The sequence below is a fragment of the Pelophylax lessonae genome (assembly GCF_965119305.1).
Source record: "Pelophylax lessonae genome assembly, chromosome: 11".
In the NCBI taxonomy this organism is placed as follows: domain Eukaryota; kingdom Metazoa; phylum Chordata; class Amphibia; order Anura; family Ranidae; genus Pelophylax; species Pelophylax lessonae.
In genome coordinates, this window is record NC_138778.1 from 129509257 (window position 1) to 129535811 (window position 26555).

General features: G+C 39.8%; 1 protein-coding gene across 1 annotated transcript in view; it reads left to right on the forward strand.

Annotated features, from left to right (window-relative positions):
* Window positions 1-26555, forward strand: part of ETV4 (ETS variant transcription factor 4) — a 77133-nt gene that overhangs the window by 2196 nt on the left and 48382 nt on the right. The window contains exon 4 of the mRNA XM_082271379.1: window positions 478-525. Within this exon, the coding sequence (XP_082127505.1) occupies window positions 478-525 (48 nt within the window). The remainder of the gene's footprint in view (window positions 1-477; window positions 526-26555) is intronic.

Sequence of the window (26555 nt, forward strand, 5' to 3'; positions counted from 1 at the left end):
CAAAATGGGGGTGCATGGATTTTTAGTTCCCATGGTAAAGGATCCAGAATGGGGTGCATGGATTTTTAGTTCCCATGGTAAAGGATCCAGAATGGGGTGCATGGATTTTTAGGTCCCATGGTAAAGGATCCAGAGTGGGGTACATTGATTGATTGGATTTCACAGCTCCACCTGCACAGTGACAATTCTTCTATTCATTACTGTTCAGGGGATACAGAGTGACTAGGGAGTTGAGACATTTTGTTTGTCCATACAACTATACACGATCAGAGCTGTTTGCAGGATGGTGCCTACCTCTGTACTGTAGTAGTTCCTAGGGATATTTTTCCTGCCTAATAGAGTTGTACAGAATGTGAGCTGGTTGCATTTTGTGTAGTAGCTCCAAATCTACAAATGCGACCTACAAGATATATTGATAAAATAAATCTGTAGTCTTTGAGTAATGAGCTATAGATTCATGGTCTTCTCTTCTTTCAGATCTCTTCCAGGATTTAAGCCAATTCCAGGAAGCCTGGTTAACAGAAGGTAAGCTTTAACCCCCAATTATTTCGCCCCCCCCCCCCCCTCCCCACTACCACCCCAAGCACACTATGGTCGGCACATCTGTATTTATTTCTCCTCTCTCCGTATTTATTTTAGCCCTTTCCACAGATGAGCAATATTTTTCTTTTCTGCCAACATTTTGCGACTTGTTTAACTTGGGGATTATGAATAAAACAATTGTGCTGTGTATTTGCTTATGAAAAAGATCTGGCTCTGGGCCCACTCCCCTCCCCCCACTTTTTTAAATAGTATATATATAATTTTTTTTTTTTTCTCTTCCTTCATGCATCGATGTTTAGCAGCTACGTACTAGTTATACAAGTGTTGTGTAGCTATTACTACTTCTTTTATGTTGGAGCATTGTGAATTTTTGAATGCAGTTTTTATGTTGTGTATCTTGATTTTTCTTTTCCTTTCCCCTAACATTAGTTTGAAAGGGAAGTCAATTCCTTGGAGCCTAATTAGCTAGAAGCAAATGGCATGTTAGATGTAGTTTTGTGCAGTCTGTAAGGTTATTTTCTTGCTGGCTTGAGAGGAATTATCATTTATTCATATAGCACTAACTCATCCTGCAACACTGCAAAAATTGCAGTACTTGGTAATGGCTGGAAGTCCTGTTTTTAAAGCTCTTCCAATCCAGAAAGGTTAAGGAGTGCTGGGGGCCGTGTTCTGATACAGATGGCTCCTGTTTTTCTTGAATTTGATGCATTTCTGTTATGCGGGGGTTGATGGTAAACGGTTATCAAAAGCCTGGGAGTGGTCCCATTAACATATAGTAGATTTTTCATGACTCAAGCGTGCAGCTAAAGATTTGTAAGATGACTTCCAATGCTTCATGTTGGTACGCAATGTGTTTTTTCCAGCTTGTTGATAGTACATATCTGACTATAATCCTGCACAATAACATATGGTATACATTAGCACAGGAAACGACCAAAAGGGGTTTCATGCCCATTGAAAATGTTCTTCATTGCTATTGGAAGATGGGCTGTGATTTGTGCTTTGTGTTATTGGTCACCTCCCGTGTTTAATGTTGTTGTGTGGTTTCTTTTGTGGTGTTTTTTCTTTCTTTTTTTAAATTTTCCTTCTTTTTTTTTTTTTTTTTTTCCCAGATGTTAATCTTGAGTAAATCGCCTAAATGCTTGCTTTTCTTATTGCATCATTACTGCTGTGGCTAATTCTAAAGTGTTCTACTCTTGGTCAGTGTAGTATTATCATTAATAATATTTTATTAATATATATATATATATATATATATATATTTATTTTCCATGGATTTATTTTATTGATTTTCTATGAAAGGTAACTGTATTGAACAGCAATGTTACTTTGAAGATTAAAAAATGTGAGCTATTAAGGTGACACAGTGTACTCCGGTATTCAGCAAGGCCTTGATTAGTTTGTAGTGTTTGGCCGTGGACTTTGGTTGTATGTTTGACTTCTGCATATTTGAAATATTTGACTATTTTGACTTTAGATTTCTACTATTAAATACTAAATACGATGCTTTATCGTCATAGATTTAGTTTATGGTTGTGCCCTTCTGTTCAGTGTCGTGTAATGTATGCTATATATGGAAATGGCCATCTGAGCGAGGTCAGGTGGATGTGCAGTTAAAAGTAGAATCTGCTTACCTTAGAGGGAAATATAAGATTTGTTGTTCAAATATTCTGTAAGTGCAAAATTATTTGTATGTAAACCAACAATCTATATTTTAAGTATGTTTGACATCATCATGCCTCGCTGTATACAGATTTCTTACCTAAGCTGATGGCAGAAGGATGCTGCCTTGCACGTAAAGGGCAGCATTGGCAGTCTGCAATGCCTGCTCTGGGGGGACACTGATGGGGATTCTGATGTAAGGGGGAACCTTGAAGGCGATCCTTGTATATTCCGGTCATTGTCATCGGAGGCTCTGGTCTAAGGAGATTCTGATGTAAGGGGAACATTTGAGGATCCTGATGTCAAGGAGGAGTCTTGATGGGGATCTTTTTGTAATTGAGGACTCTAGTGTAAGGGGAAACCCTGATAGGGATCCTGAAGCAAGGGGAAATCTAAAGGGGGGTTTGATTTTGTGTTTTGGTTATTTTGAGCTTCCTATCAAGTCTGTGCTTGCCTCGTTCAGGCAGCCCATCTGCAAACTCAAGGAATGTACAAGACATGCTGACAATGGTGCTGCTCTCTGCAAGGCAGCAGCTTAGTGTTGTTGGCCCAAACAGGAAGTGATGTTACTGGCAGGATCTCCAGGAAAGAAACTTTGCAACCAAGTCACAAAAATGTTTGCTTAAAGCAAACCTTTCCTCAAAATGTAATTTTGCCTTACCTTGGCTTACACTCCTCTCAACCCTCAGTCACATATAATAAGTGTGTGTATATGTGTGTGTGAACATGTATAATGATATATATACACACACCATTTATTATATGTGAGTGAGGGTTGGTAGTGTGTGTGTGTGTGTGTGTGTGTGTATATGTATATGTATGTGTATATATATATATATATATATATATATATATATATATATATATATATATATATATATATATATATATATATATATATATATATATATATATATATATATATATATATATATATATATATAATTAGTGCATTGCAAAAGTATTCAGCCCCCTTGAACTTTTCGACCTTTTGCCACATTTCAGGCTTTAAACATAAAGATATAAAACTTTATTTTTTTTTTTTTGTGAAGAATCAACAAGTGGGACACAATCATGAAGTGGAACGAAATTTATTGGATATTTCAAACTTTTTTTAACAAATAAACAGAAAAATTGGGCGTGCAAAATTATTCAGCCCCCTTAAGTTAATACTTTGTAGCGCCACCTTTTGCTGCGATTACAGCTGTAAGTCGCTTGGGGTATGTCTCTATCAGTTTTGCACATCGAGAGACTGAAATTTTTGCCCATTCCTCCTTGCAAAACAGCTCGAGCTCAGTGAGGTTGGATGGAGAGCATTTGTGAACAGCAGTCTTCAGTTCTTTCCACAGATTCTCGATTGGATTCAGGTCTGGACTTTGACTTGGCCATTCTAACACCTGGATATGTTTATTTGTGAACCATTCCATTGTAGATTTTGCTTTGTTTTGGATCATTGTCTTGTTGGAAGACAAATCTCTGTCCCAGTCTCGGGTCTTTTGCAGACTCCATCAGGTTTTCTTGCAGAATGGTCCTGTATTTGGCTCCATCAATTTTAACCATCTTCCCTGTCCCTGCTGAAGAAAAGCAGGCCCAAACCATGATGCTGCCACCACCATGTTTGACAGTGGGGATGGTGTGTTCAGGGTGATGAGCTGTGTTGATTTTACGCCAAATATAATGTTTTGCATTGTTGCCAAAAAGTTAGATTTTTGGTTTCATCTGACCACTTTTTATGGATATCTTTAAGAAATGGCTTTCTTTTTGCCACTCTTCCATAAAAGCCAGATTTGTGCAGTATACGACTGATTGTTGTCCTATGGACAGAGTCTCCCACCTCAGCTGTAGATCTCTGCAGTTCATCCAGAGTGATCATGGGCCTCTTGGCTGCATCTCTGATCAGTCTTCTCCTTGTATGAGCTGAAAGTTTAGAGGGAAGGCCAGTTCTTCGTAGATTTGCAGTGGTCTGATACTCCTTCCATTTCAATATTATCACTTGCACAGTGCGCCTTGGGATGTTTAAAGCTTGGGAAATCTTTTTGTATCCAAATCCGGCTTTAAACTTCTCCAACAGTATCTCGGACCTCCCGGTGTGTTCCTTGTTCTTCATGATGCTCTCTGCGCTTTAAACGGACCTCTGAGACTATCACAGTGCAGGTGCATTTATACGGAGACTTGATTACACACAGGTGGATTCTATTTATCATTAGTCATTTAGGTCAACATTGGATCATTCAGAGATCCTCACTGAACTTCTGGAGAGAGTTTGCTGCACTGAAAGTAAAGGGGCTGAATAATTTTGCACGCCCAATTTTTCAGTTTATTTGTTAAAGTTTGAAGTATCCAATAAATTTTGTTCCACTTCATGATTGTGTCCCACTTGTTGTTGATTCTTCACAAAAAATTACAGTTTTATATCTTTATGTTTGAAGCCTGAAATGTGGCAAAAGGTTGAAAAGTTTAAGGGGGCCGAATACTTTCGCAATGCACTGTATATATATGTGTGTGTGTGTGTGTGTGTGTGTGTGTGTGTGTGTGTGTGTATGTGTGTATATATAATATAAATTTTACTTTTTTTTTTTTTTTTCTAAGCAGCATTTCTCCATTCCTCACCTGGGTAAAAATTGTTGTTCAACACCCCCCCATATTCCAGGTTCTGCCATGTGTCGCAGGGCCTTGCGGCTCATCGTTGCATGCTCCAGGTTTTTTTTGTTTTTTTTTTACTGAATTTCTCACTGTGCATTTTCTTGAATGAGGTATTGGAGAAGCCAGTCATTATCCAGTTGCAGCTTGGCCAAGTGGATGGATCTCTATTTCCATGTATTTGAAGCACATGAAAATGCATGATAATGTTCTCCAATTGACTTCCACAATGCACACTGATGGATGGAAAAGAAAAAATGTACCTGAAAGAAATATCTTCCATAATGCAATGGCTATATGTGAACCAGACACACTGAAAACTATGGGATGCCAAATAACATACATAAAGTGTGTTACAACAGATCAAACTCAAGTGTTAATAGGGCCTTATCAAATACCATAACCTAAGTACCAAAGAAATAATCTATTTCGCATAAAATTTTGTGGTTTCCCCATTGATTTTTGCAATATGCGGATGGGGTTTTTTTTTCCCCCATTTCGTTTCTATTCCCCCCCCCCCCCCCCTCACTGGTATGAGAGATTCACCCTCTCTATTTGTACTGGTGATCATTGTCACTGAAAGGGGGGGGAACATTAATTTTGGGTTGTCACAGAACCGTAATAGATGAGTTCTTCCATTGGGTTCACTAGTTTTGGTGATTCTGGTGGAGTCTCACTTTCAAGGGAGGAATGTGGGTGCACTCCAAGCCAGGCTTCATAGATGCATGGTGCCAGTAAGCCACACCCCCTCCGCTCCCTTTTGACAAGAATTTGACTGGAAGCAGCAGGAGCCAAGAGCTTCCACTGCTGCCAGTGTCTCCTGTGAGACCAGAAAGAGGAGAGCAGAGCTGTAGCCAGGACTGCGCTGGATCAGTGAGAAGTGCCAGGTGAGTGTTTAAGGGTTGGGGGGGGGGGGGGGACAGAAGCTGGGAGTGTTTTTGCCTTAATGCAGAGAATGCATTAGGATAACAACATTTTTTTGACTTTAGAACCAGTTTAAGTTGGCATTACAAAGATCGCTCTCTCCTTAACACTTTCTCTATATAGTGTGTGCCATGTAGCTGTACATTCCATAGTTAAGCACTGCAGTAAAACACAAGCTGTGAAATGTAATTCTTACATTAAGCTTATCAGTCTTCTTGGACTATTTTATTTTCCTTCTAATCTATGGCTGATTGAATGGGCACAAGACTGCTATCAGCTCTGCACAGATTACAAAGTCCAAACAGGCATGTATGGATAGAAAACACAAGGAAAATATACTGAGCCAAGAGTAAAAACTATGGAGAGGGATTGAATAGTATGGACTGTTCCAGGGGTCAGACTGGAGGGATAGGCACAAAAGTAGCTTGGAGGGGATTGGGTTGAAAGGCCAAATCTTGGAGGAAGGGGAGGGGGGGTTGGCGGGCATGGCCAGGTTATCTATTACCTGTATACACTGCTTGCACATGCTACAGTCCTTGTCGCACAAGTGACCATGTCACAAACACAAACTGCAGGCATAGGATAATTCTACACAAAAAATGAAATGCCTCCTCTTACCTATGCTTTTCTGTGTGCAGAAAGCTAACGCTTTGTTTTGCAGGAACACACTTAATAAAGCCGGGAACTGTTAAACTATAAAAATTGTAGTCAGGGCATAGTGTAAAAAAATTATGTATACAGTGTTGCCAGGAATATGTAGTGTAGTGTGCAGTGGCCATGAGTATGTAGTGTACAACCAAATTTGCAATTAGTGCAGGGCTCGGGACTCTAATGCATGGCATTGCTTGCAGTGTAATGTCAACCGAATGTGCCCCATAAATGGTGGTGGTCAGTGGTGTGTCTATTCCCCCTAAGGTGTTGGTGGTCAGTGGGGTGTGTGTGGCCCTGTTACTACAGCACACGGTAACCTAAGGATCAGCAAGGGGGACTATAAGGTGCAGTGGGAAACCAGGTACTTGACTGACCAGTGTGTTCAATACAGAGGAGTGTTGGCAGTTGTTTAGAGCAGGATCGGTGATGCAGGCAGCTGGACATGTAATTGTACACTGTTCTTTTACAAGCAGGACTTTTAATGTTAGAGTACTGCTCAGTGCTTTTTTTTTTTTTTTTTCCCCCTCAAGTAGCTTACAGTCTAAGGTTCCAATTTGCATTCATGCATACGCATACTAGGGCTAATTTAGACCGGAGCCAATAAACCTAGCAGCATGGGAGGAAACCCACACAGGGAGAATATGCTAACTGCAGACGGGTAGTGCCGTGGTTGGGATTCATAAGAGTTCTAATAGAAGTGTGGAGAACTCAGAGGTATTAGAAGTAAAAGTGTAAGGGTGAAGAGTTCAGGTAGGGATATGAATGTGTAGTAGAAGAGTTCAGGTTAAGACATTCAAAGTTATAGTGAAAGACTAGAGGGCCCCGCTTGAGATATAAGCAGTTATAGTGGAAGAGTAGAGGGTTCAGGCAGAGATGTCGGAAGTGGTTGTGGTGCCAATTTTTTTAGGGGCTCAAACAGGCATTAAGGAGGTGACGTAATGCTTGCTCAACACCTCTCAAACATCCTCTGAAGATCAATCAAGCAGGGGCAACAGATTTAAACTTGCCCTTAGACAGCTGTCACTGTAACAAATGCCCTAACTGGCAGATTTAACCCCACCTCCTGTTCTGGTGTCCACTGGAAAATTTGGCTGTCCAGAACAAATTGAGTGTATCTACCCAGGTAAGATAGCAATAAAGCGATAGCAAAGGTTTAGTAAAAACAAAATTTCAGTTAAAAAAAAAAAAAAAAACATGGTAAAACTTAATTTTAGGGGGCATCAAAAAATGCAATAAACTACCCAAATTTTTTGGTAAAATATGAAAGCCGAGGTTGCACCAAGTAAATAGATACTCAACATGTTTAACCTTAAACATGTCACTACCCTATATTTTCCATGGATGACACTTTAAAAGCTCTCCTTTTGTTTGGCGTTATGAAGGAGTCTGGTGCTAGAATTATTGCTTGCATTCCGGCGATATGTAACATGTATTGCAATGGGCGATTTTAAGGTTTATGCGTCCCGCTGTGTGAATTTACGTTTTGTATGTGCATATATGTGGGGGGGCCACCAACTTAAATTTTTCTACAATTAAAATGTATTTCAGGGTTTTTTTTTTTTTTTTTTTTTTTTTTTTTTTTTTTTTTTTGGGTAACAGGCTCTCTAATAGGACATCCAAAAAACATGTTTCTCAACTCCATCCTTAAGTACCCTCAACAGGTCATTTTTTCAGAATTTCCCTCTGATGAAACCGCTATGGTAATTACGAAGCAGTGCAACTGATCAAATCACCTGTGCAAAATAATAAAAAGCTTGGAAAAAAATGACATGATGGGGGTACTTGAGGACTGGAGTTGATAAACAATGGTCTAAAACAGTGGTCCTCAACCCTGGTCCTCAGGGCCCACTAACAGGCCAGGTTTGCAAGATAACTGAAATCCATCCCAGGTAATATAATTTGCTGCTCAGTAATTGCAGTACTCTAGTCTGCATCTCCCCAAGGAAATACTTAAACTCTGGCCCGTTAGTGGGCCCTGAGGACCGGAGTTGAGGACCACTGGTCTAAAAGACCCTGCATGTATCCTCTGTGCTCCAGAATGTAATGCAATGCACATCGTACTGCTTTTACATTCTTTCCCAGGCCTTGATGAACGGAGACCCGGCAGTGACGTTGCATGTCTCTCCCAGGTCAACAACTAGAAGGGACCTCTCTTCCCTCCCTTCTTCTGGGCAGCACCCTCTATGCCGATTCCTGGCCTGCAGATGGGAAAGTAGATTTTGCTTTTTAATATAGTATACCTATGATCCATAAATTTGATGTAACCATTTTGTGGATTAAATATTTGTGAGAGCAAGGCTCTCTTTTTATACCAATGCAACAACCTATTAAAACTACATTTTTGAAATCTGAAATATTAATTCTACTGCTGTAGCTCTACTCGTTTCATTTTATTTTTAAATCTTTTTAAGGATAAAGGCAATTGGGGGACATATTAACCAGTAGATCTCATTATACACATTAACATAATTAAGTTATCTTTTTATGGTTTCCTATTCATTCGTAATGTTCCACCTACAGTTTCTAATTTATTTCTTCAACATAAGAAGAACATCTTTGCTGTCCTGTGATTTATAGTACTGCTACAGATTTTGAAACCTTTTATTTAAAATGTTGACAACAGATCAGCTGTTAGAAGTGAAAATGTAAATTGGCCAAGATTTAATTTTTCTTTCATGGAAGAATACTCCATATCCCTAAAGGACTGAGTGCATTTATTCCTGTTCGGTGTCAGATTTCTATATTTGTGTCTAACTTTAGAGTTGACTGAATCCATAAAAATGCATCCATGCTGCAAAAAAAAAAAATCCCATTTCTTTTTATAATAACTTATTTTATTATTTTATAATTATTATTATTATTATTATATTATTATCTTCTATATCATTGTGAAAATGCATGGCTTAGCCTTAAGGCTACATTCAGACCTGAGCGTAGCGTTTTTCGCGCGTTTTTTTACCGCGATTTTACCGCGATTTTTGCGGCGATTTTTACCTCGATTTTTACCGCGATTTTTGTGCAGGCGTTTTTAGATTGAATAGAGATCAATGGAAAACGCCTGTAATCTGCCCAAAAAGAAGCTCATGTACTTTTTTGAGTGTTGGGCGTTTTGTATACAGCTTCAAAACGCTCAGATGTGAACAGGGGCCATTGAAATGAATAGGATTTGTCTTGTTGGGCGTTTTGAGAGCTGATCCTAGAGCAGAAAAACGCCCCAAAACGCCTACATGTGAACGGAGCCTAATAGATCTGTGTGAAAATCATTGCTGTGTGTTGTGGTTTTCACCATATTGCATTTTTGAAGACCTCCATTCAGTAGACCTGATTGGGGAAAAATGGCAGTGAACACACTGCAGATTTGTGTGAATTGACTGTACAGGAGACGATGGATTTTCTTTTGTCGGTGCATTTTTCTTGCAGTGAAAAATCATAACTGTGCATCTGGTGAGAACAAGCCCTAAGAATTGTCTATAGAGGATTGAGAGTTAAGGTTTATCAATGCCAGTTGTATTTTTTGCACAATAGACCTTTACAAGTTTCCTGGTTGTGTTGCTCATACCGGCTACAGCTTGGTAGTCATTTCAAGAATATAGGAATTTTATTTTTGTCCGATGTCTTTTGGTACATACTTGGTGGTCGTCGTTTTTTTTTTTTTTTTCTGTAACAAAGTAAACATATAAAAACACAGTGTTTTAATTTCCTAAGCATCAGTGATGCAACTGTTGTGATATAAATAATCGTGTTGTGATATGGGTAGTGTCTGAACTGATAGTTGCCACAATGCATAGTTGTGGGATTTGCTTTTATGTGATTCCCCTTAATTACCAACACTTAATATCTAGAAGGAATGCAAGAATGGCATACATTCAATGAGCATTAAATGTATTATGTATTGTAAAGGGGTTTTTGAGAATGATGCCATAGGAATCAGCCAGATACCGAAACCAAGAGAAAAGGCTATTTCAAAATCATAGCAGCCAGAACCTTGTAGTTGCACGTTTGCTGTAGTTCTCTAATTTTGTCCTTTTTTTTTTTTTTTTTTTTCTGCATTACCTATTTTTCCTGAATCCCATAATGCTCTGCTTTCCAAAAGAGACCACTAAGAGGTTAAATAGACTAATGAACTTGGGAATTGCAGTTTAACAATTGGATCAGAGAAATGAGGGTGCCCATACTGTTGCTTGGCTATTGTACAGGCAGACATTGGACTGTCATTTCCAATGCAGGTGAGCATACGAGTCTCTGCACTACTTGCAATGATGGATATATTAAGAACCTGGATTGCCACTTTAAGTCCCTAACATTGCAATGTGAGCATTCTGTGTCTTTCTTCAAGGACCCTTCTGTTTTACCACTTGTAACTGGAACCATGCTTTTTAATTTCGGAATAGCAAAGTCAATCAGAACCCCGGTATCGATTTGGTTTGATATCACGGGTAGGTCTCTCTCTTGTATCTGTTGCTTCTGACATCACACTAAGGTTTCGATTTATGGTGGCACAATTTAACACTTTGGGTTTTCATTGTAGAATAGATCGAACTGTAGACTTGGTTGTAACATGTTTTGAGTGCTGATATTTTTGATTGTGGCTGTAATCCTAGATTACATTTTTGGGAATTTCTAATATTTGCAACGCTCTGCAGTATTTCCTTGTCTAATTTTCATAGAGGAGGTAAGCAAGTCATCTGAGCAAATGTAATTATTGCCCCTGAGAATAAATTATCTATATGGCTGTGGTTAGGATCTTAGCAAATACCATTTATAGGTTTATTTTAACTGGTATGATCAGTTTTGAAGCCAGTAGTGTAGTATCCATGCACCTTTTCTTTTTTTCTTCATGCATGTTCCTTAATTTCTCTGTATTAGGATAAAAATAGTCCTTTCAAACACTAAAAATGTGTCTATGTATAGAATGACAAGTTTTAAAAATGACTTTGCTGTGCATTACTTTTTAACGCCAAGCAAAGTGCCATGAATGCTTGCATGAAATCGAAGTCCTTTTTATTGTAGGTTCTTTCAACCTTGAAACACTTGCATATATCTTAACTTTAGCAGAATTTTGCAGTTGTACTGTTTTTTGTATCATTTCATCTGTGTCCTACATTGAGCACAATTATGAAATTAATCTAGTGGTTTAATCCATTGAAGCTTATTCTTTTCATCTATTTCTGATATTGGCAAGCCATTCTTTCTTCCCGGGTCAGGGCTCAAAGAGTTGTTTTTAATGAATGTAGTGGTCTAGCTCCAATTGTCCTTTTTTACATGATTTGTTCATTGCTTACGCTGGGATTGTTACCACTGAATACTTCAGATAATAAATAAATCAGATTAGTGAAACCCCTTACTTGACTATTGTGAATGAAGCAGTTTTGGGTTATTTGGATATTGGTAATAGAAAAATGTGAATCAATCTTTAAAGGAATTGGGTGTGAAATCATTCAAAAGCATGTTTTCTGCTTAGCCATGCTGGATTTGTGCAACTTGCTTTCTTAGAAATCCAAAAATGTGAAACAAGTTTGCTAAATGACCAGTTTTGTAAAATAATTTGTCAATCTTGTATTTGATGCAATATGTCTTTCTTTTAAATCGTGCTATTCTTCTCCATATTGATAATGTTGTGTCATAAAAGACTTCACTGCAGTCAATAAATGATTTGGTGTCCAGTTTACCAGCATTACAGTCACAATCCAATACAACAGGATATTTGAAAAAAATATACTTTTTTCTTTCCTCCATAGAATATATTTTATTTAGGAATGGAGTTAAACTTTAGCTTTTGCTTTTTGATTTAGAAGACATCCAACAGATTGAAACCAGGAGTGATGCAGGTTGCTAGTTACACATTTGTCTTGTCTTTCAGTAATTAAAAGACTCGGTTGTAAACCGTCTTGATAAGTATTATAGCGTCTACGATAGTTTTGAGCATTTGGTGTCTAATTGGAGCCTTTGATGTTCCAGTTCAGAAAATCTTCATCTCAGAAGTGTTTGTAGAGATATGGGAAGTGGCAAAGCTTGAGATTGTACTGTTGATTTAGGAGCGCTCTTATCTGCCTGGAAATCTGCATTACCCTTGCTGACATAGGAGGCACGTGATAGGTTATGAAATTGCTGGGATACCAATTTATAACAAATAACACATTTGCTGCTGAGCAGGGATCAAGGTGAACTGTACAAGAGCACATTACTGCTTGGTTTTATCTGAAAGGTCTGTGTTGCGTGTTTTGGTTGTGGGTTTTTTTTTTCCCCTTTTTGTGCGTTTTTTGCTAACCAGTGGAACAACCAAACTTCATGATCTCTTCAAGCTGCCTTGACAGATCTTCATATTTACTGGCTAATGCCTTTTTCTAAAGTTCATTTTAAGGGATAAAAAACCTACAAAAAGGTAAAAGCGATTATCAAGGAATTGTGTTGTTCCCAAGGAAGATACCCAATGGGTCCCAATGAAATGCATCTTTTAATAACTTATTTTGGCCCATAAAGAGTATCAAGTCTTCCTGCAAAACATGCATTACAAGTCTTAAGGGCTTTTTCATACTGTGTCCTTTGAGCAGAGATCTTCAGCACACCACCAATTGTTTTCTTTATGTCATGTTCACACCATAAATGTTTTTCAGTGTGCAGAAAAACGCAGCTCAACTGACATGGCGTGAAGAAGCCTTAAATGTTTAAAACCAAATGGTTTTCTGTCAATGGTGGTCTATTGTTCGTTTCCCCATATTTTTTTATTTTTTTTTTTGTTGTATAGAAACCACTTCAGCCCATTGATGCAGTATATGTACATTAGAGAATCGCAGGCAATTTGGGGACCAGCCAGTCCAAATTTACCCACAGAACCTAGCAGGCAGTTTTCATAGAAGTACAATTTTGTCTCGGTTTAGATTAGGTGGTCTACAGGTTGACACAACTGTTCATATCAAATAATCTTGTGTCACAAAGGTTTTGATACAGTGATGGAAATTAAGAGCCGGTTCACACAGGCGCGACCCGACTTTGCCGGGCGACCTGTGAAGTCGCGGTGCGCAGCTTGCACCGCGACCTCGGAGCGGCATGCACGGACTTCATATCATTGAAGTCAATGCAGGTCGCCCCAAAGTAGGTCAGGACCCTTTTTCTAAGTCGGAGCGACTTTTGTCGCTCCTATTAGAATGGGTCCTGTGCTAATCTATGGCAGGCAACCCGCGGCGACTTGTCAGACGACCAGGTTGCCTGACAAGTCGCCCCAGTGTGAACCGGCTCTTAAAGTGAATGGAATTTTGTTTTTGTTTTTTTGTGTGGAAGGGTCCGAACCCCTCTTTACTGATACCTGTGTCCCCACTGTGGAGATTTCTTCTTTCTCTCTTTATCCTTTGAGACCATTGTTACTGGAACTGAAAGTGAGGGGAAAACTACAAATTATACAAATTATGATGGGAAATCTGCCTAACGGAACACAGATGGAAATGAATTGATAGGGGCTATAACCATTTTGTACTGTATCCAAAAAGGGTGTTTTTGGTTTTAGATATGCTTTAAATAAATATTTGTCAGTGTTCCTCCGCTTTAAAAATGTATCAACTGACATCCTTTTGAACTGCTGTCTCAAAGCCTTTTGGTTGGGTCTTTAGCCTGAACAAGGGCTTGAGCAAACTAGAGCTCTAGTGGAGGTCTTAACAGGAAGAACTAGGTGATGAAGGTACAATAGCAGGCTTACCCTTTAGGCCTAGAAGTGCTGTTGCCTTTGATGTGCTAATATACGTGCTTACTCGGCCTTACTTCCTTAACGGCACCACTGCTATCATCATTGAAGCTAATCATGAATTTGATATGGCTAGTAGTGAAAGTAGACAAAAGTAACTGTTGTCTGTTGATCCGTGTAATACACTTTATTTGGATATCCGTTTGGTTAAATGCAGGCCAAGTTATCTAGGTAATGGTAGCTCTTTTAGGAATAGTGATCTTTTTGAAGGTATAAACCACATATAGTATAACATAGTGGGGCTCCAGGGTAATAATCTAGATCATATTTAATACAACTGGTAAGATGGTTATCAAAATGTTGAGTACAATAATAATACAAAGAAGTTCTAAGTTTCTACAGCTCATTCTTATCGTAAACATGTTGATCTAATTTTAATGGTTGTGTTGAATATGATCTATATTGGTACCCTGTCAAGTCTCTCTTATGGTATAATTTGAATGTGTTATGTAATAAAAGATCTTATCCGGGAAAATTGCCCCCATACAAATTTTTCTTTTTTAATGTGATCATTTTTGGAGGCATAACTAACTTTAGGAGGATGATTATATAATAATTCCCTATATTGGAAACTACTCTAATATAGAAAGTTTCCAGCCACAATCCATTCACCTGAAGATTTCATGCATGCAACAACTTATTCTTGTGGTACAGGCAGAGGAAGTACAGCAACACTTGTATCTTCTTTTTGGAGGTTGGTCTGAAGATCAGGCAAAAATCAAGCAATAGCCAACCTACCGTTGAGTATCTTCATGAATAAATACCAATGATCTACTTTTTATTGGGGTTGTAGGCAGCTTTCTAACTCCTTAGCAGCCCTTAGTAAGAATGTAAATTGGATTAGGGTCCAGCTGTTCTCCATTTTGGTAAAACAAAAAGTTACATTTTCTCATGTAATTTTTGAACTCTAAGTGCCTTAGGATGCCTTAGGAAATGTTTTAAGGTCCATTTTATCTGGAACAAAATGTTGAACATTTCAACTGTTAGTAAAATTTATGTCCGTAAAAAAAAAATTACGGTCCAAAGTGTTTAGTTTTTTTTCTTTCTGAAGCCGAATAAGTGTGGACTTCTGTAGACATATAAGGTAGCCCCTAAAAGAAGAAATCCAGTTGTTTTACCTATTACATGAGTTTGATATTCATACTCTGAATGGTGGTGTTTGTTATTGAAAATCAAGCCGTGTATAGCTGGATTTTGGAGCTGTTGGGGAATTCCTTGATAAGGTATCCAGAATAGAGTACAGAAACTTTTCTTTCCTATGCCATGTTTTATTTTTCTGAAAAGAGATCTAAAATAGAAATGGCTACATGTTTGTGGTCACTTGCTGGCAGCAGCCATAACTCTGTATTCTGAGTTCTGCCTCTTTTTATGTAATTATACTTTGGCACAGGCAAGTCTAGGATCCTCGGATTGCATCATCCTGCCTCCAAAACAGGGAACGTTTTCAGAACGCAAAGCACTCTCTCCTGTTTCAGAAAATGCTGAAAAGGCTTTTCTAGAAATCTGCATAAGGGACCGTTCCTTCCTTTCGGAGTAAAGCATAAAGGAAACTTGTGGGGGCTGCCATCCAGTCAAGGGACTGCAGTACTTCTCAAGTAAACCTTGGTAGCCCACCTATATGTAAAACTAAAATATACCAATCGGCAGTTTTTGCTCACGGACAGGAATAAGCAGAGGCAAATGAACAAATGTGTGTGTGTTTTTTTTTTTTTTTTTTTTAACCACAGAATGTGTGGTGCGTTGATCACCCTTTCTGCATATTTCTGGAGATGTTCATAAGGAATCCATGTGTGTTTACACTTGTAGACATTTAGGGTATGTAATTTACCTGTGTATACAAATACCTGCTGTACAAATCCTAAAATGTCGTCCTAAGTTTTTTTTTTTTTTTTTTAAATTTGGTTTTGATCATTTAAGATTTCTTATAAAGTTTGCCAGGGTTCATCAAGTGCATGATATATTTTCTATGGCTGCATTGCAGTTTTATGACTAGAGTAAACTATTGCACTTTTTCAGTGATTCAGGAGATTTTAATGTTAAACTGCATATTGACTGCAATGTATTATTACCAGAGTCCTTTTTGTAGGCACTGGGATGTGTATATACTCCTGACCCCTACATGTTGCATACTCCTGACCCCTGTACACTTGACTGTACATTACTTTTATTCCTGCTCACTGCACTCTGTGGCAGGTAGTGTGTGTTTTGGGGACACCAACAACCTTAAAACCTGAAAGGGTGTCTTACCCTATAGCACTATTAGTGCCTTACCCTATAGCACTATTAGGGTCTTACCCTATAGCACTATTAGGTTAAAGAGAAACCCCAGTCTGGCGAGGAGGGGAGATTAAAGTCAGCAGCTACAAATACTGTAGCTGCTGACTTAAAGGACACTTGCCTGTCCAGGAATCCCGAGATGCTGGTACCACAAGCTGATTTGTCAGTTAGCTTCGGGTGCAGGCACCAGCCTTGTAAGTAAGGGAAACAGGCAGTGAAGCCTTCAAGCTTCACAGCCGGTTTCCTGCTGTGCGTGCATGATGAGTCACACTTTGCTTTCTAAATGGTCCCTGTCTTCTGGGACCTGTGTGTCCCCCAGAAGACAGCTGGGAGAAGAAAGGGCCAGAAATGGTCGTAGATCACTGATCCTACCTGGAAGTGGGAGTGGGTACCTACTCCCACTCCCAACCAAAAAGTGGCAAATGTGGGGGGGGGGGGGGATTTTGCAAATAAGCAGAGCTTCCCCTTTTGGGTGGAGCTCAGCTTTGTTACCTTCTGTGCATTGCAGTTATGACTAAAGTGAGTTAATGCATTATTTTTTATTTTTTTTCTTCAGTTAAGGTGATTTATTGTTAAACTGTATAGTGGTGAAGTGTGTATTTACTCCCAGAGTCCTCTGTAAGCACATGGCTTAGTCCTGCATTTAGTGTCACCCTAGCTGGGCGGTAGCCCTGTTTCCACCATTCTGGTTCCAGCGTACACTGAAAGCACTGCAGGTGCTCCTATTTTAATACGCTTTTCTGAGGACCTTACCAGACGTTTATTCTTCAGTTTCCTATTTGGAAACATTGCAGTAATGGAAGTTTTTCGGGCAGGATTGCCTTGTTTATACTGCTTTACTTGTTAAAAAACGCACATCCAACATCAGCAGTTATAAGAAACAGGACCTATTAAGCTGTAGTTAATAGCAGAAGGGTTTCTGGCTTTTGCCTATGGAAAAATAAAGAATGTTAAGTAACTTTCTGCTCTCTCCTGACTCAATCTGCACACGATCTATGATTCTTTCCTTGTGCCTTTTATGAGCTCTCTGACAGTCTGAGGTTGGATTATCTTGGATAACTCCTCCATTGGGGTGTTGGGAGTCTGCTGATAGATTATTGAATATGAAACCAGCACTAAAATCTTTGAAGGGGGGGGGGGGGTTGGTTGAATATACTGGAGGTAGGTCTTTGTCTAGTGGTATACTGCTGTTTTATGTGTGTGTGTGTGTGTGTGTGTTTGTGTTTTTTTTTTTTTTTTTTTTTTTTTTTTTTTTTTATTAATATTTCGATTTATATATAGGATAATAACCTTAAAAATAAAGTGTGGTGTATAGCAGGGCTTGACAAACAGCGGGCGCCAAGTCGCATTGGTGACTAGAATTAGCGGTCTGGTGTCTTGTCGCCAGACATCCAAAGTCTCCTGCGAGGTGCAGGAGTCTCACGCATGCGGGCCGCGGCTCCCTGACACCCGCAAGTGCCGCGCTCGCATGTGGGAGACTTGGGATGTCTGGCGAAAGAATGTTGTCTGTCAGCTGTGACAGAATGGAGCCGATGCTTCCTATATAGTTCCAAGTCCATCCTGTCACAGGTGGAGTGATATCAAATGCACTCCGCCTGTGACAGGAGGGACACAGGGAGCATCGGATTTTCTCCAGCGCCACCATGTGATCTCCACCAGCATTTCCTGCCAGAAGTACCCACCAGCAGTAAGTCATATGTACTAGGGTTGCAAATTGCCCCAGCACATAACTGTAAATATCCCAGCATGTGCAGTGTTTCTGACTCCTACCACCATCACTACTTCAAATCACTGAAGTGGTTGGAGTGTTCCTATCTCTCAGAAGAAGTTACACAAAATACACACAGGTTGAATGCCGGGCAACATCAGCCGGTTCAATTAAAACTGTCCTCCATTGGGCCCGTGTGTAAGGCAGCCAGCCCGACAGAAGCTGGCCATGCTCAAAAAAAAAAAAAAAACTGGCTTCAAACTTTTTTAGCTGGCTCCTAGATTTCAAGGAAATTTGTCAAGCCCTGCTGTATAATTTAGTTAATATGTGAAGTTTTTTTTTTTTTTTTTTTTTTTTTTTTTTTAAAGCAATTTTATTCCTAAAATATATCTCTATGCAGTGGTAAATATAATTAGGGAGCGAAATCTCTAATCCACTCTGAGAATAACAGACAGAAGAGATATACTGTGTATATATTAGAGGTTGAAGCTGGTAAATAGCAGATTAAGAAAAAAAATAAAAAATTAGACTGATTTTCAGACAAAAGTGTAATATATTGGGTATGATGGACTCCCTTGGAATAGGAAGGTGGCTTGATACAATGTCTTCCTTCAAAAAAAATTAAAATTAAGAATTGTCAGGCAATGTATGTGGTTTCCGTTGAGAAATTACATTCATTTTAAAACTGAATGTTAAAAGCAAGTGAAATTTTCAAATGACATGCTTTCATTCTGCGAATGTACGAAGGATTTTTCATATGAATATTCTCATCCGAAAATTAATGTGTATGGCCAGCATAAGGCTCAGTTCAAAACAAACATGTTATACTTAACCTGGTTTTGCACAGAGCAGCCCTGAGTCTCCTCTTCTGGTGTCCCTCACTGAGGCTTCTGGCTCCTCCTGCCTTCAGAGTGCCCTAATAGCAAGCTGCAAAGTATAGTATAGATAGAGTGCCCCTATAGCAAAGTAAAAAAACTTCTGCCTTTTTAGAAACACTCACTTCCTGCCCAGGACTACATGTCCTATGAGGCATTGCTACTCACACATTCACAAGTTCTAAGTACGTACTGAGCTGTATGTGTGCTGCACTGTCTTCTGATATGTAACCAAATAATGCATTCTGTATGCAAACCAACTAATCTATTTATGAAAATTATTTGACAAACTATTTTCATAATTGATTAGTTGTCGCTCAATCGATTAGTTGTTTCGGCCCTAGTGGCATGGTAATAGTGCATGGAAAAAACACTTCTCAAAAGAGTTAGAACGGTGGGGTTTATTTACTGAAGCTGGAGAGGGTAAAATTTTAGGCTCAACTGCACAGAAACCAATCCGCTTCAAAAATTTTTTTGATCAAAATAAGGTTAGAAGCTGATTGGTTTCTATGCAGAAGTAAGCCTGATTTTGCACTCTCCTGCTTTAGTAAATAAACCCCACTCTGCTTGCCTTTTGCTCTGCACTTTTAAAGTGGCCGTAAACTTATCTATGCCCAGTAAAGTGACTGGCCTCAGGTGAAACACGGAGATGAAACCACAAATCCTCCTACATAAGTTTTGGCTGTTTATCTGCTGTCTTTTGCCTCGTTTCCACTGAGCGGTTCGGTACAGTACGCAATCTTTGCCGTTTCCATTGTCCAAAGTTGTGAATGGTACCCTAATTCTGAACGGTACCACTTTTTTGGGATCCTTTCGCTGGGGTACCAAGCACGTTAGTACCGTACCAACAGGGTTGAGCTACTGTTGGGGGTGGAAACGCAAGCCTGATTAAGGTGTAACGTTTCGAACCATACCGCTCATCGGAAACGAGGCATTTTATACATCTGTTCAAAGTGCTGAATTACAAAACTTGTGAGAGAGTTCAGACTAAAGGGGGCAGAGAGCTGAAGTTGCAGAGCTCAATGAGGAAAGCTCTAGAGCTGATTGGAGGGAAGGGATTTCAAGTGAAAACCTTCAGGAGGAACTATCAATTATAACATACAGTCATTTCAATAAAGATTACTTAGTGAATATTTGTTGGATCTGCACAAATTCTCTTTGGATAGTCCTCTAATACAGACATACAGTTGCAAATCTGAGGGGATTCACTAAGCATTAACCACTTTAAGACTGGAGGATTTGGCTGCTCAATTTTGCGATTCGGCACTGCGTTATATTAACGGACAATAGCGCGGTCGTGCAAAGCTGTAACCAAACAAAATTAACATCCTTTTTTTTTTTCCCACAAATAGAGCTTTCTTTTGGTGGTATTTGATCACCTGTGCAATTTTTTTATTTTTTGCGCTATAAACAAAAATAGAGCGACGGTTTTGAAAAAATAACAATATTATTCACATTCTTTTTTTATATGAAATTCTCAAAAAAAAAAATGTAATCAAAACTTTTAACATTTTAGGCCAATTTGTTTTTGGCTACTTATTTTTGGTAAAATCGCAATAAGTGTATTTTGATTGATTGGTTTGCGCAAAAGTTATTGCGTTGACTTACTATGGGAAAGATTTGTCATTTTTAGTGTGTGTGTGGGGTTTGTGTTTTTTTTTTTTTTTTTTTTTTTGTGGGACTGTGACATTGCGGCGGACAGATCTGGCCCCTAACTGACATTTTTTACACTTTTGGTGGTACCAGTGACATTATTACAATAATCAGTGCTAAAAATATGCACTGTTACTGTAAAAAATGACACTGGCAGGGAAGGAGTTAACTGTACTGGTGATCAAGGGGTTAAATGTGACCCTAGGGGCGTGATTCTAACTGTAGAGGGGCGTGGTTTGTGAGATCATCCCAGAGACATGCAATCCTAAATAGCAGGATCACATAGCCTCTGTGATCATCTAAGGGAGAATGACAGACGTCCGCAGCGGGAGATCGCGAGTGGCTGGCGGCCATCGGAGCCGCCGGTCACTCACACTGGCTCCCCGCGTTCGCCCCCCTAGAGTCTCGTGAGCGACCTAGTACTACGTCGCTTTGCCCAGGGGCGGCTGCCTGCCGCAGTAAAACGATGAGTGGTCGCTAAGTGGTTAATGTACAAAGTCTTTCCTTTCCTAGCTCAAACCGTTTAGGATGCTTCCTATTTCTCAGTGATTATTATTATTATTATTATTATTATTTTTTTCATATAGAAAACAAAAAACTGGAAGTTTCACAAGTGCAGGCTATAGCCTGGGGGGTTGCAGGTTGTGTCGGTCTGTTTTGTAAGCATTGGAATCTGTGTTGGTGCGCAGTGGTTTGATCAGGTCAGGGCACAATGGAAATGCATCCAAATTTCCATGTGAGTAGATAAAGGAAAGGCCATTTCCTACATACAAATGGAATATCTGTGTTAGGAAGTGGGAATAATTGGAATGACTGGGGGGTGGGGGGGTCACTCTGCTACCAAACAATAACCAGGTATTTTTTTTTTTCTCCTAAGTTTTGTGGAGGGTGACCTCTATTGTGTTTTCACTTTTCCACTCGCCCTTCTGTTAAATGTTAAAATGTAGCAAACAATTGTTTTGTTAGTTACATTTTAGGTATAGTTACTTTTTCTAGGCATGAAAATATGCCCCCTACCTGTAAGAACTTCTCTAATGGATATGTGCCCATACTAGGGAAGATAAGAATAGGTTTGTTCTTTAGCAACTTCCTGGTATGCCATTCTGCATCCCAGATAAATACCAACTACTGGTCATTTGCAACATGTGACCCTCCACGCAATGCAGCACATTGCCAACCAGTGTTCATTTTTATGTCAATTTTTTGATTTTAGTCTCTTCAGAGAAGCCTATTCTGCCCCTATATAACAACTGTACTTTTATTTTCTCCATCAGATCATCCCCCCACAACTATTACCTTTTTTGTATCCCTTGACCCTCCCTCCTAGATTTTAAGCTCTAATGAGCACGGTCCTCTTGATTCCTCCTGTATTGTATTGTAACTGTACTGTCTGCCCTCATGTAAAGCACTGCGCAATCTGTTGGTGTTTATATAAATCAATAATCATAACAATATTCCAAATCCTAGTTTGACTAAAATGCCAATTTAGAATGTCCTATATTAGTCAACTAAAATCTCCAGTACATTTTAGTCTACTAAAATCTAATGGGTTTCATTAAATTGTATTGCATTATTTAAGCATTTCTCTAGAATTGCCAAATGCGTTTTTTATAAACTCCTGGAGTAAAACTCTAATACCATGTAGTGGGGATGGGGAAGTAAATGGGAGTGAGGGAGTGCACAGGGCAGAGAACTGGTCTGGGGAGGCTGTTATTTTACACAATGCTACCTTGCTGGGAGGGGAAACGCTCAGCACGTGGTTTGAAGGGCATTGTTCCAGATCTCCCAGGCAGACAGAGGGAGCCTGTTTCTCTCAGCCAATATGGCTGGTCAGGGGGGCTGGGGCTTTAACACAGGCAGAGGTTCAGGTGGGTAAACATCCCTCCTTCACATTTTTATTCCATTTTAGCTCAATGATGAAAATTGGAGTTGGTTTTACAGCCCATTCAGACTAGCGCGACACGACTTTGGGGGGCGACCTGTGAAGTCGTGTGCAGCGCGACTTGCAGAGACTTCACATAATGGAAGTCTATGCAAGTCGCCTCCAGGTCACTCCAAAGTAGTACAGGACCCTTTTTCTAAGTCGGAGCGGCTTGTGTCACTCCTATTAGAACGGGTCCTGTGCTAATCGATGGACCACGACAAGTCGCGCTAATGTGAATGGGCTCTTAGTCAACTGACTGACTGACTAAATTGAATAAAAATAAATTGTTTTAGTCACTAAAAAAAACATGCAGCTGACAAATATTTTCTTTGAAGAAATTTGAACACACGTTTGGCGGCAGACCACCACTAGGCCCAATCACTGTAGGGTGAGACTAGAGGTGACCAACCTAACTTTTGTAAAGCTCACCATATATGTTGAGACCTGATTGTACAATTGCTTTGCTGCCAGCACCCCCTTCCCCGTATGCATATGCACATTTCTTCTGCAAATATGGGAGATGGGGGGGGGGGGGGGGCATGTGTGTATGTATATGTACATACATACATACATGCATGCATGCATGCATGCATACATACATACATACATACATACATACATACATAGTAACTTGGTTTAAGAGTGCTTTGCAAGACAAGCAAAATTTTCAAATAAATTTTGACTTGATATACAAGTAGCCTCAAGTCACAGCTGAGTATAAAAGAGAAGAGAGGCGCCTCTAAGTGTAGCAATATGGTTAAATTTAATGAAGGTACAACTCACATGGTTGATTGGAACAGGCACATCTAAGTATGCAGGCATCCAGACTAAAGCTGTCCACATAGACCATTCTCCGCACCACCCTCTACGTCATCCCTTCCATGCTGCCCCTCGCTTTCAGATCGCTTTACTGCAGGGTGGTCTTCCCAGTCAGGATTACAGACTGGCAGCCGGCGGTGCAGAAGATAGTCTATGTGGACAGATTTACCCCGGATGCCTGCATACTTAGATGTGCCTGTTTTATTCATCAACCATGTGAGTTGCTAAATGTTGAACCTTCATTAAATGGAACCATATTGCTACACTTAGAGGCACCTCTCTTCTCTTTGATACTCTGTATCTCCTGCTGGATTTTGCTTCTAATCCCCTTGTGGAAGCAGCTATTTGTGGATGGACATTTTATGGTTACATAACCTATCGCAATTCTATAATCTTTTTATATGGACTATAAACTGAAGGATTTATGAATAAATGGTTGTGGAACGAATCATCTGAGTTTCCATTATTTCTTATGGGGAAATTTGCTTTGATATAAGAGTGCTTTGGATTACAAGCATGTTTCCGGAACGAATTATGCTTGCAATCCAAGGTTTTACTGTATATGTCTGTGTGTGTGTGTGTGTGTGTGTATATGTGTATGTATGTATGTATGTGTGTGTGTATATATATATATATATATATATATATATATTAGAGAGAGGTGTATGTAAGTTTAAACTGTCATGTATGGGGGGTCCTTGCTTCCTGAGCAGTGTGTAAGGGAGATATGTCAGACCACTGGAGAGCCAGGCCAATGTGTGCAAAAGCAAGAATCTGACTATCCTAGGTGCTGCCAAGTGTACCTTAACCCTTTTGTTGCAACACTTGGCAACTAAAAAGAAAAGAGAATCGTATTTATTACAGTACATGCAGCCAGAAATAATTGCAATGATAAATCCATTCCCTGGCATTCATAATTTCATAGACGCATGTGAAGTCTATGTGCAACAACTGGTGCAGCTTGCAACAGATTTGTGTCCAATCTGTTTCAGAATTGCTTCAGACGGAATTTTTCTGCTATACGCAATGTACACATGCGAAACAATTTGACTCCCCCATGAAAGAGGTCTTTTTTTTTTTTTACCTCCACTTTTGTTATCCCAGATGTGCTGGTATATTTATTTAATTTGTTGCAGCCACAGCTTCAGAATGTAAAGGTGTTGCACATATTAAAGAACCTCGTCGCACGGCTTTCATAAATTTGGCGCAATGCTTCTTTTTTTTTCTCATACATGCCAGAAAAGTGTTGCAAATGCTTTGAGTTGCCCCCAGAGAATTTAATTGGGCTTTAATAGGGTAGCAGTAATTCATGGCAACTGATCTGAGATCACACAGACAGACACTTTGTATTCTTTCAGCTTCCCCCAGAGAGTTGGGAAATGAGCTAGTTTTTGTGTGTATACTAGAGCTGCTGTGCACTGTAAATCTTTAGCTCCGTTTTTTAAATGTAGAATATCTGAGTATTTTGTGATTAGCATGCCTTAAATTGTCACGCTAACCTTGGCCCAGCACATCTGAAGCCTTCTGCTCACTTAGCACAGATCCTTTACTTCCTATATCACCTTTCAGCACTTTGTGCCAACATGCCAATGCTTATAAATAGTTTGTGCTATCTGGGGATGGAATATTGGAATGCACCGGAAGTAACACTGCCAGTTTAGTGCTGGATCCTCGACTAATGTTACTCAGTCACCAGCAGACAATAATACTTCCTTCCCAAATGTCAGAGTGCAATCCCTAACCTATTAACTGAGGTGCTAAGTTTAGATGGCCTGTTTTGTGTTGCTTCTTATTTTTTCCGATTTAGGTAGTATTGACACAGCGCAGGTCTGCATAGCCTATGAATGTAATGATTGATGATTAACATGAGTGCAGCACAGGTGTGTGCCTGTCTTCCCTCGCTGATCCCAAAGAAAGTGACCATCCCACTGTAAATAGTGTGTGCATTGGATGACCTAAGGTGCTGACGTTTCTCGAGTTTGCAAAGGCACATGTTATTTATAATGCCCATTGCACACTGCAAGGGAAATAATTGGCAGACCTAAGAAATGGCTTTGCTTTTTTTTTTTTTTTTTTTTTTTTTTTTTTTGTAACAAACAACCTGGTTGTGTCTAAGAATGGTGCAAGTGCAACACAAAGGAGTACAGTTGGATATGTCCATGGCATGGGTACATTTATTTTAAGGTTTGAAGCAGGGATCGACCGATTATCGGCAACACCGTAAATCGGGGGCCGATATGCACTTTCCCCGATATTTCGGGAAAGTGCATGTGCCAGGGTGATGCCTGCAGCTAGAGGCATCACCCCGGTACCGGTGTCCATAGCCGACAGTCGGATGACTTGTATGCGGCTGTCCTCCCGCGGCTAGCCCGGGTCTCCTGTCCCTCTGGGAGACCCGGGCATCCTACCTCCACCGCCGCCCCTGCCAAAGAGAAGACTCTGGTCTCCATGTAAAAAAAAAAACCTGAAGTGATGTCATGACATCTTCCGGGCACTCAGTGCCGAATTAAAAAAACTGACCGCATTCAAAACAGCCAAACTTGACGTTTTGAATGCTTTTCCGTGCCAAGGAGGGGTTTGGAATCTTGAAGACCCCACAGCCCTCCACAAGGAGTACCTTTTAGGCCCCGTTCACATAGGGGCGACATAACATTGAAGTCTATGGCGGTCGCCCCAAAGAAGCTCCGGACCCTTTTTCTAGGTCGGAGCGACTTGTGTCGCTCCTATTAGAACGGGTCCGCAGCTTCCCTATGGGAGGCGACCTGTGAGACGACCAGGTCGCCTCACAGGTCGCCCTAGTGTGAACCGGGACTTAGAAAAAAAAAAATGTGTTTGAAAATATCGGCCGATACAGATGTCCGATGACCAAAATACGATTGGTATCGGCATTCAAAAAACGATCTCAGACGATCACTAGTTTGAAGTGTAAGAAATACCTGGATATGAGCAACTGCCAGAAGCAGTGTTGTGAAGTCACCTTTTCGTATGCAGTGTGACCATTTCATCAACTAATCACTATGGCAAAACCTTTTAGTAGAAGTCTTTGGTTTACATGATCTAAATCAGGACCTTGGCTACGTACTGTATCTGTGTCATGCTTGTATTGTCAATACTGATTTTGGATGGTTTCCTACCACAGTCCAG